A 17262-nucleotide genomic window follows, 5' to 3' on the forward strand; every position below is an offset into this window, starting at 1 on the left:
AAGCAGCATTGAATTTGAATTTGAAACAGATAGAAGTATTTATCTCGATATGAGAGATATTCATTTACAAATTAAAGTTGGATTACAAAAGGGAAGATTATTTGACGATTTCATGAAAAAAGAGGAGCATGGAAAACCAGATATGGGTATGACTTTCACTGATGATGATTTACAATATTTGACTCATGTCAACAACTTGTTACACTCTCTTTTCTCCAACTGCGAAGTGTATTTAAACAATCAACAAGTGTACAACTCTAACGGACTCTATGGCCACAAAGCTCTGATATCCAATGAATTCAATGCTTCTACAATGAATAATGAAGGAATTTTGGCTTGTCATGGATACGAATTTGAGAACGATCCTAGTGATTATGAAAAAAGTCCGTTCATAGATAGGGAAGAAGAGCTTTTGTTGAAAGATGGGGTTACCTTATATGGTAAACTTGCAATCGACTTATTTCAATGTGAAAAATTATTACTTCCAAATACAAAAATTAGACTCAAATTGATTCGAGCGAGACCAAATTTTTACATGATTTCCTACAATCCACATGTTTCCCTTAGAGTTCTTGACTGTTCACTTTTTACGAGACGTGTTGTCGTTAATGAGGTCTATCACCAGACAATCAAGTATCAACTAACACATCAACCAGCTTGCTATAATTTTATGGAGACAATTGCGCGAACATTTATTATTCCTTCTGGACAAAATCAATTTATTCAGGAAAATGTTTTCAATAAAGCCCCAATCAGACGAATTGCAATAGCAATGAACACTAATTCAGCATTCACCGGACATTTTCAAGAAAATCCTTTTCATTATCGAAAGTTTGGACTGCGGGAGCTGAGAATTGTTCGAGGGGGGAGAGCTGTTGTCTCAATTGATACAACCAACAATTGTAGAGCTTATGTTACAACAATGAAGGCAATGAACTTCAACGAAGAAATTCCTGCGTTACCGAATGATTTCTTCACAGATCATTATGTGCTTGTATTCGATCTCACATCACTTCAAGATGCTGGTGAAAATGTTCATTATCCTGAACTCAGTGGGGAAAGTCTTCGTTTAGAAATGTTCTTTGAACGTCCGCTAACCAATGTTACCGAGTTAATTGTTCTCGGAGAACCAATCTCAACAGTTGAAATTGATCAGTTTGGAACAGTTGCTAAGAATGTCTGAAGAACTCTGCATTAATCAAGATTTTTTAATTTTCTTCTCAATTTTTTATGGTTTTTATATTATTGCCTTCTGCGTTGGAACATTTGTTGGATATGTACTTTCATCGCCCAGTTGCAACCCTTTCCACACTATAATATCAAGATAGGGAATGGATGAAAATTGTGGTAGACCTACTCCAAACTTATATGTATACCTTATTTGTGCAGTATTCCTGGGACTTTTAATCATCATTATTATCTTTCATCCCGATGTCACAGGTAATAGTGAAGACAGAGTAAGTGAATCTACAGGAGGTCTGATACGTAAAATTCCCCAATCTAAAGATTGTTGCTTTATTGAAAAGAACGAATCATTTCAACTTGATTGTAATGTGAGAAATCCCTGTTCAAACGGAGCTTGCGAATTGAAACAGAAGATTATTTGTCATGGATAATCAATCTCTTCAACAAATTATTGAACGCATTCCTGAGCTAAAATTCAAATACATTGAATCGTTTCCAGCAGATTTCATTCCAAATTTACCCAAATTCAGCTTTGCAATCATTAACACTGCTTCGAGTAAAGAAGTCGGTGAACATTGGATATTGATTGCTCGACTCAACAGAAGTTACTATTATGCGGATTCTCTGGCTCGATCAGTAACACATTACAAATTTTTAGGTAAAAAGTACCAAAAAATAATACATCGACCACTTCAGAAGATGCAAAATTTGTGTGGATTCTACGCAATTTTTGCAGCATTTCAACTATTTAAGTTTTTCCAAACCAACTTGAACAATATTCATGATGTACACGTGTTAAATTTTATAAGTAACTATATGTAGTAGTGTTCATTTTGGTATTTAGTAAGCTGAAGTTAATAAAGTCGATAGTATATGTTTCTCGTAACTGTTTCTCGTGAGTTTTCTAAACTTTTTTTATCGAACTTTATTAACCACTCGGCTAAGTGTACCTTGATGTTCATTGAATTTTATACAATTTATTGTAAATGATTGAGTAATTTTGTATTTTGATGCTCATAATTTGTACTGTGTCTGTCACTTTATACTATTTTAATTCATTTTTTTCTTTTATTTAACATCTTTTTTCAAATAATGTACAAAAAATAATGCATATATGCATGTAATTAGCAAGATGGCGCAGTGGGAGCGCGCTGGGCCCATAAACCAGAGGACGGTAGATCAAAACTACCTCTTGCTATCTTGACTTTTTCCAATTAATGAGCGCGCAAAAGACATTTGTTACACAATTGATTCAAACAATTAGGGGAACAATCTTTGCAATTGACCTAAAATTTGTAAACAAAAATTCAACCTGTCACATAATTACCCCTCACATAATTACAGCAATTAATTACCCACGCCAATTCTATTGTTCTCACGTAATCACTTAATAACTACACAAACATTGATATTTCCCCTCAAAATTTCAGCCTATCAGGAGCGTCTCCGAACCTACCCCCCACATTTGCACCGACTATACTACTAGAAAATGTACATGCACAAATACATACACAAAACCTATACCCTATCTTAATACATGGCGGCACCTAATCAATACATGTCCGCGGCTATAACTAATCTCAATACATGTCGGCGGCTATTACTAATCTTAATACATGTCGGCGGCTATTACTAATCTTAATACATGTCGGCGGCTATTACTAATCTTAATACATGTCGGCGCATAATCTTAATACATGTCGCCGGCTATAACTAATACATGGCGGCTATACCCTATCTTAATACATTAACGCCGCTATACCTAATCTTAATACATGCTAATTCATTCCCTATCTTAAAACGTTAGGGAGGGCCCAAATCCCGGAAAATACGCTATACCCTATCTTAATACATGGGGGACCTCACCCACCCCGGGGAGTGTAGCTCACTATATTACTACTTAAATGTATAAAAATTAAACAATCTATGATGGATCAAGAAGTACTCGATCAAAACATAAACCAACCAACGTCAGAAAGATTGATCTCACATAAACAGGATGGGTGCAAAAACATCAGACAAAGGTAGGGTTCAAAAACCGACCTCCTGAGTCTAATTTCTTCAACTCAACAGTGACATTAACCACTCGGCTTAAGGGCCTTGTCATCGTATCTCTACGGGTACGTTAGATAGGTTGGATGGACTTATATGGGACAAAAAAATCTCAAAATGACCATTTCACATTGAATATTAAAATCAATTCTTAAAAATAGCTGGCAGATTGCCGGAAAACAGCCGCCGTTGACGTACTCATTGCACATCGGAAAGAAAAAAAGACAAAATGACCAATTTTTTTTTTGTTTTTTTTTAGTGTCAACAAGTGGTCTTAATTGGCGTGCCGTTTCAGTTAGCCTCTAAACCTATACTTAATTCAGCTTCTAAACTGAAAGCTAAACATGCTTAAAACCAATGTCAGCTAGCAAACACTAAGGAACGTTGATAACCTAGTTCTCAATGACTTAATGACCGGGCTTTATCCATTTATCCCGTCTCTTGATTTCGCTCTTCACATTGACCGTATTCACTATTCTGCGTAATTCAATGCATGAAAGAATTTGAAATCCATTCAGTTGAAACAGTGAGTGAAGTTAGTCAGAAGTCAAACCTGAAAAATCGTGACTTATGTAAAACGAAAAACGCGATCAAAAGATAAAGCGAATTAAAAGAAATGAGAGTGCCTAAATAATAGCCGTTCAGAGGCTGAGCGCGTCTATTAATGGTCGAATTCTAATTTAATAAAGATTATTTCAGCTTAGGAAACGACATGCAACGATGTCCTGAAACCTAATTTGCAGCGTGCCCTGTAGGAGACATGGCACAGTAGATAAGCTTCATTATCACAACATTTTTGCTATTATTTTTGCTTTTTTGTTAAAAAAACAACTTTTTAACTGCTCAAAGTTATTGCTACACCAAAGCCTGGAGAAACGCATTTAAAATACGTCAAACTAAACCTTGCTTAAGGTAGAAAGGGATTAATGCTGTGCTTGCCAAGTGATCCAATGAAGGAGAAGGAATCTTTAGAACCAGAAAAATGTGAATTTTGACAGCAAACTGAATACCCGATAAATTCTACTAGTAAAATAAAGACCAAAATATTTGTATGTTTATAAAGTTATTCTTAAAATTTAAATGTTCAACCAAACTTTTTTGTTATGGCTATAAAAATAGAATTTTCATTTTGTAAATAAATTTTAATTTTGTAAATGTATAAAAATTAAACAATCTATAATGGATCAAGAAGTACTCGATCAAAACATAAACTAACCAACGTCAGAAAGATTGATCTCACATAAACAGGATGGGTGCAAAAACATCAGACAAAGGTAGGGTTCAAAAACCGACCTCCTGAGTCTAATTTCTTCACCTCAACAGTGACATTAACCACTCGGCTTAAGGGCCTTGTCATCGTATCTCTACGGGTACGTTAGATAGGTTGGATGGACTTATATGGGACGAAAAAATCTCAAAATGACCATTTCACAATGAATATTAAATTCAATTCTTAAAAATAGCTGGCAGATTGCCGGAAAACAGCCGCCGTTGACGTACTTATTGCACATCGGAAAGAAAAAAAGACAAAATGACCAATTTTTTTTTTAGTGTCAACAAGTGGTCTAAATTGGCGTGCCGTTTGAGTTAGCCTCTAAACCTATACTTAATTCAGCTTATAAACTGAAAGCTAAACATGCTTAAAACCAATGTCAGCTAGCAAACACTAAGGAACGTTGATAACCTAGTTCTCAATGACTTAATGACCGGGCTTTATCCATTTATCCCGTCTCTTGATTTCGCTCTTGACATTGACCGTATTCACTATTTTGCGTAATTCAATGCATGAAAGAATTTGAAATCCATTCAGTTGAAACAGTGAGTCAAGTAAGTCAGAAGTGAAACGTGAAAATCGTGACTTATGTCAAACGAAAAACGTGATCAAAAGGTAAAGCGAATTAAAAAACATAGCAGAACAAGTCCTGACGTACAATCCAAAGAATTTTCATTGACTTAACAAACAACTAGACTTAGAACGGACAATGAGTGAATTGGGAAAACCATTTCTAAAAAAAATCAGCTGAAAAAAAAAACAGAAAATCAATGACAAAATGCTGCTAGGGAGAACAAAAAACCACTAGTGAGATATGTAATTTTGATTCTAACAAAAAACTAGGTCCAGAATGAGCTGTGAATGGATTGGTAAAACCATTTAGAAAAAAATCCGATCCAAAAAATCGAAAAAACTATAAAAATCAAAGTGATATTGCCGCATGTGAACAAAAAAACCACTAGCGAGAAAGCGAATTTTTGTTCAAACACCGTTTTCTCACTCTTCTTTAAATTTAGAGCAAAAAAATTTCACACCGCAAAACCACTCGCTTTTTCGCTCCATTTCCGGTTTCGGCGCGACCAAAATCACCACTCCAATGACTTCAAAAATCATGAAAATGTGTGAACAGATCTTAAAAAAAAAGAGAGCGCCCCAATACAATTCAAATTATTTGAATTGTAAAAAGAGAGCGCCTTAATAATAGCCGTTGATAGGCTGACGTTGGCTATTAATTACAATATAATACAAACTAGGCTACTTTTAGAGTCCATTGTTCAGAAAGAGGTCAACGTTCAATTTGAGAGGTCGTCAATGTTCTAAACAGAAGTCAATGTTCAAAAACAAAAGTCAAATTTCAAAACATGACTTCAGCTTTAAAAAAGCCTTTAGAATACAAGTACTCCTCTTCGGGTCGTAAAAACCTGTAGAATAGCATTACTCGTCTTCGAGTCGCAAAAAGACACGCGTTTACAATAATTTCTTCTCATTTGAGAGCAATTAAATATCTAGAGCTGAGACTTTTCAACTCAAATGATTCTCGTTCAGGTCCTAATAAAAAATACACATCATATATGAAGAGGAGTATTGTGCGGGCACAAAGGTGCTAATAGAAACTAAGTCGAATAAAGATCAAGCGAATAAACTTCAATTTACAAGCTGATTCAAGAATGTTTCATGTTGAGTAACACATTTTATATTCACTGCCATTAAGAAAGAATACTGCAAGCCGAGAAAATTCAAATATAAGGTCCAAAAAAATTGGCACACAAAGTTTTGATCAAGGTTAATAGAAAAAATGCGCTTCAAATTTTGTTTAAGATCAAACTATGCTAAAAAATTGAATCAATAGCCAGGTTTGAAGAATATTATGACAAGTTGTAACCTGATTCCATCTATGCGATCTGTTCTGATCCCATTTCCGAGATCCCCCAGCAGAACACGCTCCTTGTGCTACCACGGATGTTGCACCTCCACTTCTGTTCTTGCTGACGTCACGTCTTTTCTAAACAACTTTCTTTTTAAGAATCTGATTTTCCATTGCAGTTGATTTTTTTCATTTTGATCTGAATTCTTATTTCTCGATGTTATGCAAATGCGTAAGTTACTAAAGGAAATACCAAAGAAACAAATTTCCATAGGTCGATTTGTTCTGTAAACAGATTCTCGCGTTGACACTGCTTGAAAACTGAGCAGACAGCTAGCTATCTTTCTGGAGCCGCATAATAACCTATGGACAAACATTCGATTATGTTAAAACCATGTTCATTACGAAGAAAAGTTTGCAACCGAGTTTAGAAATCAATTGACAAACAGGTTTAGTAAATCAGAAAAACTTCATTTAAGGAGCTCCGAGACAACAGAGTTCTCAAGTACTGACTTTGACTGTATCTCTATGTTACGTGCGATACAAAGCGAACAGAAGAAATTTTCAGATCATCGACAGTAGTAAGAAATGAGGAAGTCTGCCGCCTGCTTTTTGACTCATTTCAGACACCAGACCCATATGGTCTTCGTTTTGAGCCGTTGTGCAGCCAATAGGAGAAAAGTTCAAAATTAATTTTTAAAAATTCTATTTCATACTACAGTCATCAAACATTTACGATGTCTTCGGTCAAGCGTTTTCCGAAAATGCTGAACAGAAGGATAAGGTCATTGACCTTATCAAATGCTAGAAACTAAAGATGGGGGTTGATTAATTTATTTTGGGGCTAACCTTGCTGAGTGATCTCTTCTGCCCCGCAGCTCCACTTCTTCCTTGATTTCCATCATCGTCACCAGCATTGTTCGCAAATCTGAACAAGCCAATCAATGTAATGATAGATTCAAGCGAATAAAATTATCGCGATCGGTCAGGCTCAAATAGTCCCAAAATCATCGAAATATAAACATTCAAAAAAGATTTTCATTCGGAAAATATTTTAAAGTGATTGCAGTCCATTTTTTTAAACATACCCGGCAGATTGCCGGAAAATAGCCGCCATTGATTCTAATAAGCATGATTGGGATTGAAAGAATAGATATTGAAAAAAAAATTTTGTACAAAAACATTTTTTAAGTCCGATTTATTTTGATGGCATTTCGTAGTTGAACATACTTCTATTTCTTAGAGAGAGGCTACAGGGGCTACTATCAATACCAATAAGCATTAGAGATGGTAACTAAGACTTATAGGAACGACGTTCAAATAGCGGGCATCTAAAATTGGGCTTTATGGGTTTATCCCGTTTCTATTTCTGACTTCAATTTTTTATACTGACTCTTGTTCATTTTGAATTACTTTGCTGAGCAACTGATGTTCAAAATCACCTTTAGCAGAATGAAAGAGAGAAACTACCCAACAGAATTCAAAAAGATTTCGCGCAAAATGTTGAAAAAGTTGCAAAATGATGTAAAGCGAAACATTTTTTTGTTCGACGAAGTAAAAAAACATAGCCGGAAGAATTCCGGAAACGACTCGAAGGAGAAAATTGCCCATATATTAGACTGAACAACTAGAACAGCGATTGTTAAACGTAAACCTCCACAGATGCCATAAAAAATTTAAGGAAGAACAGAAACGGCATTCAAAAACAAAATGAATAAAAAGCTATAAAAACTTAATGAGTTTTCTTCAATAGTACAAGGAAACGTAAACCCGAATAAAATTCCTTTGCAATTAGAGCAAGGAAAAGCTCTCAAAACAATGGAATAATCATAATAGACTAAGAAACTTGTCTAAGATTTAAAAAAAAACTGAAAAAAAATAAGAAAAAGGATTTAAAAATTCTCAATTTTCCTAAGAAAAAATGATTTATACCAACAAAACCTTAATCAATTGGTATCTGAAAATTCTTTGAGTAACAAGCTTCTATTCAAATCCCACCTAAAGCAGTAAAACAAACAGGCAAAAAAATCATTAAATTTGGTCTAAAAATCAGCAAAACTGATCAAAAACCTCCAAAGTAGCATTTGACTCAAATTAACTACTTGAAACCATCAATTCCTATCCAAACAAGCCTAAAACTAATACAATATCATAATCAAACCTCAGAACCATCAAAAGTTGCAAAAAACTGCTTTTAATAGCCGCACGTGAACAAAATATCGCCCGCTTAGAGAAAATTTTTTCACACATCAAATTCTCGCTCTCTCAAAAACAGCGGTATGAACAAAAACCACTCTCTTTTCGCTCCACTCTTCACTTTTGTTCAGCACCAAAATCACTCCAAATTTTTTCACGCGTTACATTTCCCGCTTCAAAAATCACTCCGATAAAATTGATTAACATAACCGGCAGATTGCCGGAATAGCTGCGAAATAATAGACCTGCGTGCCATACAATAGTGATAGAAACAGATTGAAAAAAAAATTGACGCCGCTCAAAAAACTAGGCTAAAAAGCATTCAGCGATGAATTAATAAAGATTGCTAAAATTCATTCCACAGAAGCCTTTTATTGGGGACCTTTACTGCACATATGAGTTCCATTGACCTTAAACATCTTAAACAAATTCAAATTAAACCTAAGTTTTAAAGTGCAAAAGTAATTTTATTGAGTGAGGTAAGTCACGTATGATCAAAATCTAATCACGCAAATAACCTAAAAACTTTCGCTAAAGCGAGTGAGAAATGACGTCACGCGCGCAAATGCCGTTATTGAGAGGAAGAAGTCATTCAGAAAATTTGACTTTCAGCTTTGCTGTGTGAACAAATGTAAAACGAAAAAAGAGCGTCAGACGACGAAACAAAAAAAAAACCAAGAACACCGCAATATAGCTACGCTCAGCTTACAGCTTCGCAGCTATAAAAAAAAGGACTTCTCCAATACTCCTCTTCGAGTCGTAAAAAAAACTAGGAGCGTTATAATAGCCGGCTGAGAAGATGAGGGCGGCTATTAAAAAGTCAAAAATTTTCACTCAATTTCCTACAAGCATTTAGGTTAGTAGCATCAACCATATTCTCAATTTTTCCGCTATTGCACCTCCAATTTCGCCGGAACTTAAGGCATTTAGTGATCAGACCTTTAGAAGCACGAATCGCAAGCCATGAAGACTCGAGCTTAGGTGTTCAAGGCCATCTGAGGTCCGAGCACTTTGAGGAGTTGAGTCCAGTGCGCCTCAATTCTTCTTAAAACCATCTTTCGGGACATGGCAGATCATGTGTTGCATGTACCAAACATGTAGTGCAGCCACTCCTTATCATTTTAGTTCTGCGATCACAGTTTCAACACTACTCTGTGATGTTATTTCTGTGACCATCACTACATCTATCTTGTCTGGACCTTAGACAGTATTTCCGGTATTAACATTATTGTCACTTACCGTGAAGCTCTTCCTTTGTTAGAACTGCCTGCTCCTGTTGTGGTGGTTCCTGTAGTTGCAGAGTTGGTAGTAGCAGTGGTAGTTGTGACCGTATCATCATCACTCGCTCCACTTAAACTCATGTCATCATTGTCAGTGTCTGAGTCCGTAGAAGGCATCATGTCCATATAGAAGTCGTGACCTGAAAGTTCAGATATTTTAATGGGCTCCATTTGAGCTGAAAATTAGAACAAGTCTGCAAATTTTGGGTGGTACTATGTGACGTCTCAACTATGACAGTGAGAACGAACCAGTGAGCCAGTACTGCATTCGAACCACTTACTTGTAGGCTTAAATTGGTAACCATTAAACCATCCGGTGAAGAATTCGATCACTGGCATCTCCTAAAAATTTCTCTTGTTATTTTTTGATTCTCAGCGCTTCAGCTCTTAAGCCAAATATACGTTTCAAGTTGCTTGTCAAGCATATGCACAATTTATATTTGGTTGTGCTCTTTAACATTCTGATAGCGAAAAATAGAAACATAAACAGCACATTGCCAAAAAATGGCCACGGTTGACACCCTTGATTTTACATAATAAAACAGAAGAGCTTTTACTCCTGTAAGCAGTTGTTGAATGAATTCCAAAACCTATTCAATTGCAACATTGAGCGAACTAACGCAGAATTCAAACATGAAAACTGACAACTGAAAAATGACTTGATTCACATTGGGATTGAAACAGAAAAAGAAAAGAGAGATGACTTGACCAAATTTGCTTCTATTTTTGTGCCAAAAAAATTTCTAATTCGGCGTGCAATTACAGTTGGATTATAAAACTATACTTAATTCAGCTTCTAAACTGAAAGCTAATAAGCTTAATACCAATGTCAGCTAGCAAACACTCTAATGAACTTTGATAACATAACTCTCAATGACTTAATGACCGGGCTTTATGGGTTAATCCGTCTCTTTTGATTTTGCTCTTTTGATTTTGACTATTCACTATCTTGCGTAATTCATTGATTGAATGGCTTTAAATTCAGTTGAAACTGTGAAAGTCGCCTCTAATGTAAAACGAAAGACGTGATCAAAAGGTAAAGCGAATCAAGAAAAAAGGAGAGCGCCTAAATAGTAGCCGTTTGAGGGGCTGACGTCGGCCATTAAATAGTGAACAAATCACCACTAAAATACCGGAAATTACTCTCAATCTCGTGCAAATTTAGAGGAAAAGAGAAGAAAACATAATAGCATTCAAAATATTTACGCTTTCAGGAGTTAAATACCACGGTTTCTAATCGAAATTTCAGAAGGCAAATCTACTATCTACGAAAAAATTTAGCTGGCATATATCGGCAAAAGGAGGTAAAAAACAACAAAAGAAACGAGAACTAAGCACAAAAATACTGAAGACAAGATAGCTTCTTGATGTCAATGTCTTCAAAACCAATGTTATTATTGAAATATTTAGGCGTAACGACAGCATCCAGCTCAAAAAAATATTACTGACGAGTTAAACTAAAATTGAGTGCAAAAAATCCAAATTTTTTCAAAATTAGCGCTATTTTTCTTAAATAATCATGCCTTCAAAACCTTGCGTGCTGAAATATACAAAATAACTAACTTCCAGGCCAGCAGAAATCTGTTTGCACATATAAGAGAACGAGAGAGGCAAGAACGACAAACAAGTCCAAAAAGTTGGCTTAATTAGTCAAAATTACAAAATGAGTCAGCAATGACAAATTTTCAAAATTAATTTTATTTTTTATTTAAGTTTCTATTACCAAAACATTCACCTTAAAATACAGGTAAGAAAAGCATTTATAGCTTTAAAAAGACATATGAACAGTTAACAATGTCATAACAGGGGACAATATTCGAAGTAGTCCAAGCTCAAGTCCTAATAACTTGATTCAACCCCGTGAGAGGGCTCGAAAATTCCATCAACAGCTTTTAAATTTTAGCCAACCATATTTTGAAACCAACAGTTCCCAAAACAAAGAAATTTGAATTTGATAATCCAAAAAAGTATAAAGAAAAAACCAGATATCAGAGGCTTAATTAAAGTAGGTGTCTGATGGGGAGGGGGTTATGGAATAATTGAATACGAAAAATCAAATGCTCGGAAGAAAAGAACTATCAGCCAAGTCGTTATTTCGAAAAATTTCATTAAAAAGACCAACACGACTAAAGCATTTACAAACTTTGTTTGAGAGCAATTAAACAGTGTTATATGGTCGCACTTTATCGGGTGAGGGGGTATGAACTTTAATGGGTGTCAAAAATCCTGTTGGCGGAGTGTGAACAGTATTGCTGTACTTGTCAAACAGGGATTCCTCTTTCGGAATCAACAGTTTCTCGTTACCAAATATGTTTACATCCTATAACACCAACACAACATATACATCAGCAATCTGTAGCTCTAATTGACCTGATATTTAAAATCACTCCATCAGAGATGCAAAAAAAACGTCAAACGTCAAATTGCTGACGGATAAACTACATACATCTTTCGATTTGTATATTTTTCAAACGTCTAGCTATTCCAACTCTATAAGCATCCAATTGAATCTTACAACGCCAATTATGGTATAATCACTGTATTCAGCTGCTTGTAGGTTCTAGAGCCACTAAGTTATTGGGCCAGGAAAAATTATTACTAGCAATTATTACTCTTCAGTAGTTTGTCGATTCAACATGCGTCATACGATGCGTTACCTTGAGCTCCTGGTGTTTTGGTTTTGGGTGCGACACGCAAACTTCAGCCCGCATTTTAAGCAAATCCTGGATCATTTTGGGCCGGCTATCTCTGGCTGTAGAGTCAATGACATGATCCTTGATGCAACAACCAGCAACCGTTGCTATGGCCGGAGTTGACAATGGGTTGAACAATGGGCTTTTCTGTCCACAGCACGCAAATATTCCTACAGAAAGACGAGTCTTCATTTAAACAATAGAAGGATTGCACAGCAAAACCTCGTCAATGAAATTCCAAGTCCATTTTAATCGAGACAAGAAGAAACTGAAATAGGCTTCTTTGCCGTTTACAATTGATGATATCATTATTTCTCGGATGTGAGAATCTTTGATTCAGAATGCTTATCAATTATCAATACTAAACAATGATAATCATTCTGATTACCGAAACATCAGAATTGCAGAATTCTAAAAAAGATCTTAAGGAGGTACGATTTAACGTTTTCCATCATATCCCCTTCCCTGTTTCCGTTTTATTACCATTCCCTTCCCTCTCCGTATTATTTCATCAGCAGGCAAGAACAGCAACATGCACGTTTATGCACTGACAATGCTGTGATTAGCCTAATAATAGGTAGGACTAGCCATTAAAAATATTGTTAACACTCATAAAGGCGCAAAAATATCAATCATATCTGATCATGGGGAAAAGTTGAGTTCATTTTCAAATTCAGCGATGGGTTGAGCTCACCGTCCAACCATAAAGTCAAAAACGAACCGCAACCAGAACCCAGATTTCCCTCGAAGTAATTACGGCTTTCTAATTGACGAACAGTCGATACTGTTGCAAGTAAAAAAAAATTAGGCACTAGAGAACGACACCAATTATTTAGCAATTATTAAACTACTTTAGCAACTCATAATCAACAATTTACTATTTCCAAAATAACTCAACTGCTTACACTCACCGTCGTACTCTCCTTGTTCCACGTGCATGCGAGAGGTATGAAAAAGACACTGTCCGAGATCTCTCACTTGGAAAGTAACATTGCATTTGGAACAGAAGAGACAGTTGACCAATCCCCACACACTCCAGTACACGTTTCGCCAACTCTTCAGTTCCTAGAACAAAATTGTTGCGGCTGCTCAAGAACCTCAGCGGTTACGAGGTTGGTTACAGCCTGGTTCTCGAGTTTTACGCCGGCCTGGTTCTTCACTGAGTTCCAATTGACTAACGATCTCGTCGAAACAGTTAGTCGCTCGGATAGTTGCTTAATCAAGTAAAGTGATTTAAGTCATTATTTACACTGTAAATGTAAAGCTACTGCAATAAATGCTTTCGTTGACATAAGCACGGATGGTTATTACGTAACACTATATGACTTGAATATATGGCATTTGACCACAAACAAATAATTCAGAGTTCACAAAACTAACATAAGGAAATTTAGCCATAAATTAAGAAATATATGAAAATTTCACTTTTGCACCAAATAAGTGTTAAAAGCCACACTTGTACGTCTGAAGCAAGAGCGTTCGTGGGGTCCACGGATAGCTTGGAAGTTACCTTGGATAGATTAGATTTTCACTTTTAGTCATTTTTGAGTTTTGACGAATTGTAAGTTTTTCCAGTTTCGAAAGTTAATTCTCGCTGTCTGATGTCTATTGCTTCTGTTAAATGGTGGCGCCAACAAAAACCATACATAAATGGTATGTAAGTGCAAGACGTAAGCAAAATAGTACTTTATTGAAACTTTATTGAAGTCCTTTGGGATCTGTTCTGCCCACCGAAAAAATTTGATTTCTCCATCGGCTCTGCTATAATGAAAACAAACAATTCTCAACTAGAATAGCAGAACCATGCTGTACATTAAAAACCGTGTTTGTTGCTATAGCTATTTTTTTGTAGAATTTATCCTCAGTTTCTTGCCGTCGTGCAGACAAATTATGTCAACATCATTTTCTATCAAGAAGAATATTAGTTTCCTTTGACCACCAGAAATTCGCATCCATTATTTTAAGTTGATCAATTTTGACTGACCAATTAATGATGTTATTATTATTTATTAATGAGGTGACACGATTAAAATTGCCGTTTTTTGGATCTATTATATTTTCTGGTCAACTTTTTTCCACTTAAATTTCTTCAGGCACTGCGGAAAAAGCACAGTTTGTAAGTTCACGCCATTACAAGGTAATGCAGACACTAACAATTCCACCAAGGGAAGAACTTTTAAAATAAGGTGGGGTTTCATTACTTTGTCACCAGTATATTTCTGGACGCAACCAGGTTATAACTTGTATTCGTTCTTTTTTTCTTTTGTGTCAGCATTTTAAGTTTGGTATCACAGTCAACCTCGATATACGGTAGCGACGTTGGTATCATTTCATTTTGCCGGGCAAACATCAAAAAAATTGAATCATTGCTGTCTCATTTCATGTTCAGCCGACCAAATTGCTCTCAAACCACCTGCGAGCGAGGGAACAATTGAAAAACGCACTGGTATAATTTATATCTCGTAGTGGTACTGAGACGCCTCACTATTCGGCAACGAATATTCAATCTTGCGCTCAAAATTTCATGGTTGGTTAAGGCGTGATCTTTAATACCCCGATTCAAAAAAAAAGACTTCAAAATTATTTTTTGGAATATCAGAACAGATCGATTGGGCAGCCTTTCCAACCTCTGCCGATAAAAAACTAGCAACTGAGTACTTCAAAAATATTCGACGTGATTTTGTCATGTTGGCACCTCCACTATTTGCTCAAATTGCTCCCAAACCACCTGCGAGCGAGGGAACAATTGAAAAATGCATTGTAATAACTTAAATCTCGCAGTGGTACTGAGACACATCCACTATTTGGCAACGAATATTCAATCTTGTGCTCAAAATCTCATGGTTGGTTAAGGTGTGGTTTTTAATCCCCCGATTTAAAAAAATTAAAAATACTAAAAAATTATTTTTTGGAAAATCAGAACAGATCGATTGGCAGCCTTTCCGATTTGCAACAAAAAAACTGGCGACTGAGTACTTCAAAAATATACGACGTGGTTTGGTCATGTTGGCATTGATTGACAGGAACTTTCAACCCAATCAAATATGAGGAACAAAAAACAAAAACTTTTAACATTGCATTTTTGACTATTTATTCGAGCAATTAGTCAGCGACGCCTTGCATTGGATCTTCAGGGTCAGTTTCTTGCAAACATGTTAGATTTAAGGTTTAAATGATCCCTCTTTGAAAACGGAAACCATTTTTTGTTGTAAATGTTATAATTGTTCTTATTGCTCTGCCAAAATGTCGAACATATCTCTGCAATCAAGAGACTAAGTAGAATTAAATGTGGATGAATTCATGCTAAAAATTATTATTTAAACTTCTTATTCAGCAACAGCTATCAACAATAGTAGAAAACGCAACTCTATTTTGAATTTAACTTTCAGAGGACAAATGCAAACCGTACAAACATAGCCAGCAGATTGCCTGAATAATATTGTTAAAAATCATTGCACAGAATTAGGGGCTTTATTACACATACGAGTTCCTTTGACCCTAATTTAATTCAAATTAAACCTTAGTTTTAAAGAGCAAAAGTCATTCTATTGAGTGAGGTAAATCACGTATGATCAAAATCTAATCACGCAAACGACCTAAATATTTTTGCTAGAGACAATGAGAATAGACGTCACGCGCGCCAGAATATATGTTAGTGATGGGAAGAAGGCATTCAAAAAATTTTACTCTTTCAGCTTTGCTGTGTGAACAAATGTAAAACGAAAAAACGTCAGACGAGGAAACAAAAAAACCGCCAGAAGAATTCCGAAAGACTCGAAGTCATATCCTCCTGAAAACTGGTAGTTCAAATAGCTAATATCTCCTTGAAGAACGAATCAATGCAGCAAAAACAACAACCTTAAGTCAAAAAAGAAAAGTTCGCAAAAATTAACATGAAAAAATGAGGAAAATTCAACTTACTTTCCATACAGAACCAGTACTCATACTTTCAAAAAACGCATTTTTGGGCAACAATAATCAGTAACCTAAGCACAAAACATCCGCCAACATTTAATGAGCTCGCAAACATCTCATTTTCGGTGAAGTGGAAAAAATGAGATAAAATGATAAAAATTTCCAATTTTTTTTGTCAAATTTAATGAAAGAGACAACTTTGTAGCAAGTGAAAATTGCATCCTATATGGTAAATAGAGCCAAGAGGCATGATGCATTAATTTCAATATGTTCAATAAAACAATATAATGAGCCAAAAATCGCAAAGACAAAATCAGCAAAATAGTTGAAAAACCTTCAGATTAATATCAACCAAAAGACAGAAGATAGCGATTATAATTCAAAGGAAAAAAATCGTTCGAAATCAAACTAAGAGCCCAATAATATTCATCGAAAGTAATTATCAGTCAAAATAATTAAACGGCATTTCAAGCGAATTCTCACTGTACCGCACTCTCAAACGAAATCAATTGCAAACAAAAGTCTTACGAAAAAGGCTAAGTTCATTTTTGAACAACTGATAAAAGCAGAGCTGATTGGAACTATAGGTCTCCAATAGAAAGCTGAGTGTGGAATAAGGACAGACACAAACAAAAACACTACTTGATTTTTGAAAGTTAAAAATCAAATTAAAAAAATGGAAGAACAATTACATTTCCTTATTTAGCATAAAATTATATAGCTATCCTCCTAGGTAAAGCTTAAAATGTAGAAACATAGTTCAAGGATAGGAAACAATAAAAAAACTGTGCAAAAAATTGTCAA

General features: G+C 35.4%; 2 protein-coding genes across 2 annotated transcripts in view; one reads left to right on the forward strand and one right to left on the reverse strand.

Moving 5' to 3' along the window:
• LOC142353881 (multidrug resistance-associated protein 1-like) overlaps window positions 1–17262 on the forward strand; it is a 653144-nt gene that overhangs the window by 220419 nt on the left and 415463 nt on the right.
• LOC142354169 (SANT and BTB domain regulator of class switch recombination-like) overlaps window positions 1–17262 on the reverse strand; it is a 45814-nt gene that overhangs the window by 18707 nt on the left and 9845 nt on the right. Inside the window, exons 4-10 of the mRNA XM_075406431.1 lie at window positions 13455–13608; window positions 12508–12713; window positions 12033–12170; window positions 10132–10192; window positions 9810–10026; window positions 7224–7302; window positions 6393–6512 (exon numbers count right to left, since the gene is read on the reverse strand). Of these exons, the coding sequence (XP_075262546.1) occupies window positions 6393–6512; window positions 7224–7302; window positions 9810–10026; window positions 10132–10192; window positions 12033–12170; window positions 12508–12713; window positions 13455–13608 (975 nt within the window). The remainder of the gene's footprint in view (window positions 1–6392; window positions 6513–7223; window positions 7303–9809; window positions 10027–10131; window positions 10193–12032; window positions 12171–12507; window positions 12714–13454; window positions 13609–17262) is intronic.

Source organism: Convolutriloba macropyga, chromosome 15 (assembly GCF_964194025.1).
Source record: "Convolutriloba macropyga chromosome 15, txConMacr16.3, whole genome shotgun sequence".
Taxonomy (NCBI): domain Eukaryota; kingdom Metazoa; phylum Xenacoelomorpha; order Acoela; family Convolutidae; genus Convolutriloba; species Convolutriloba macropyga.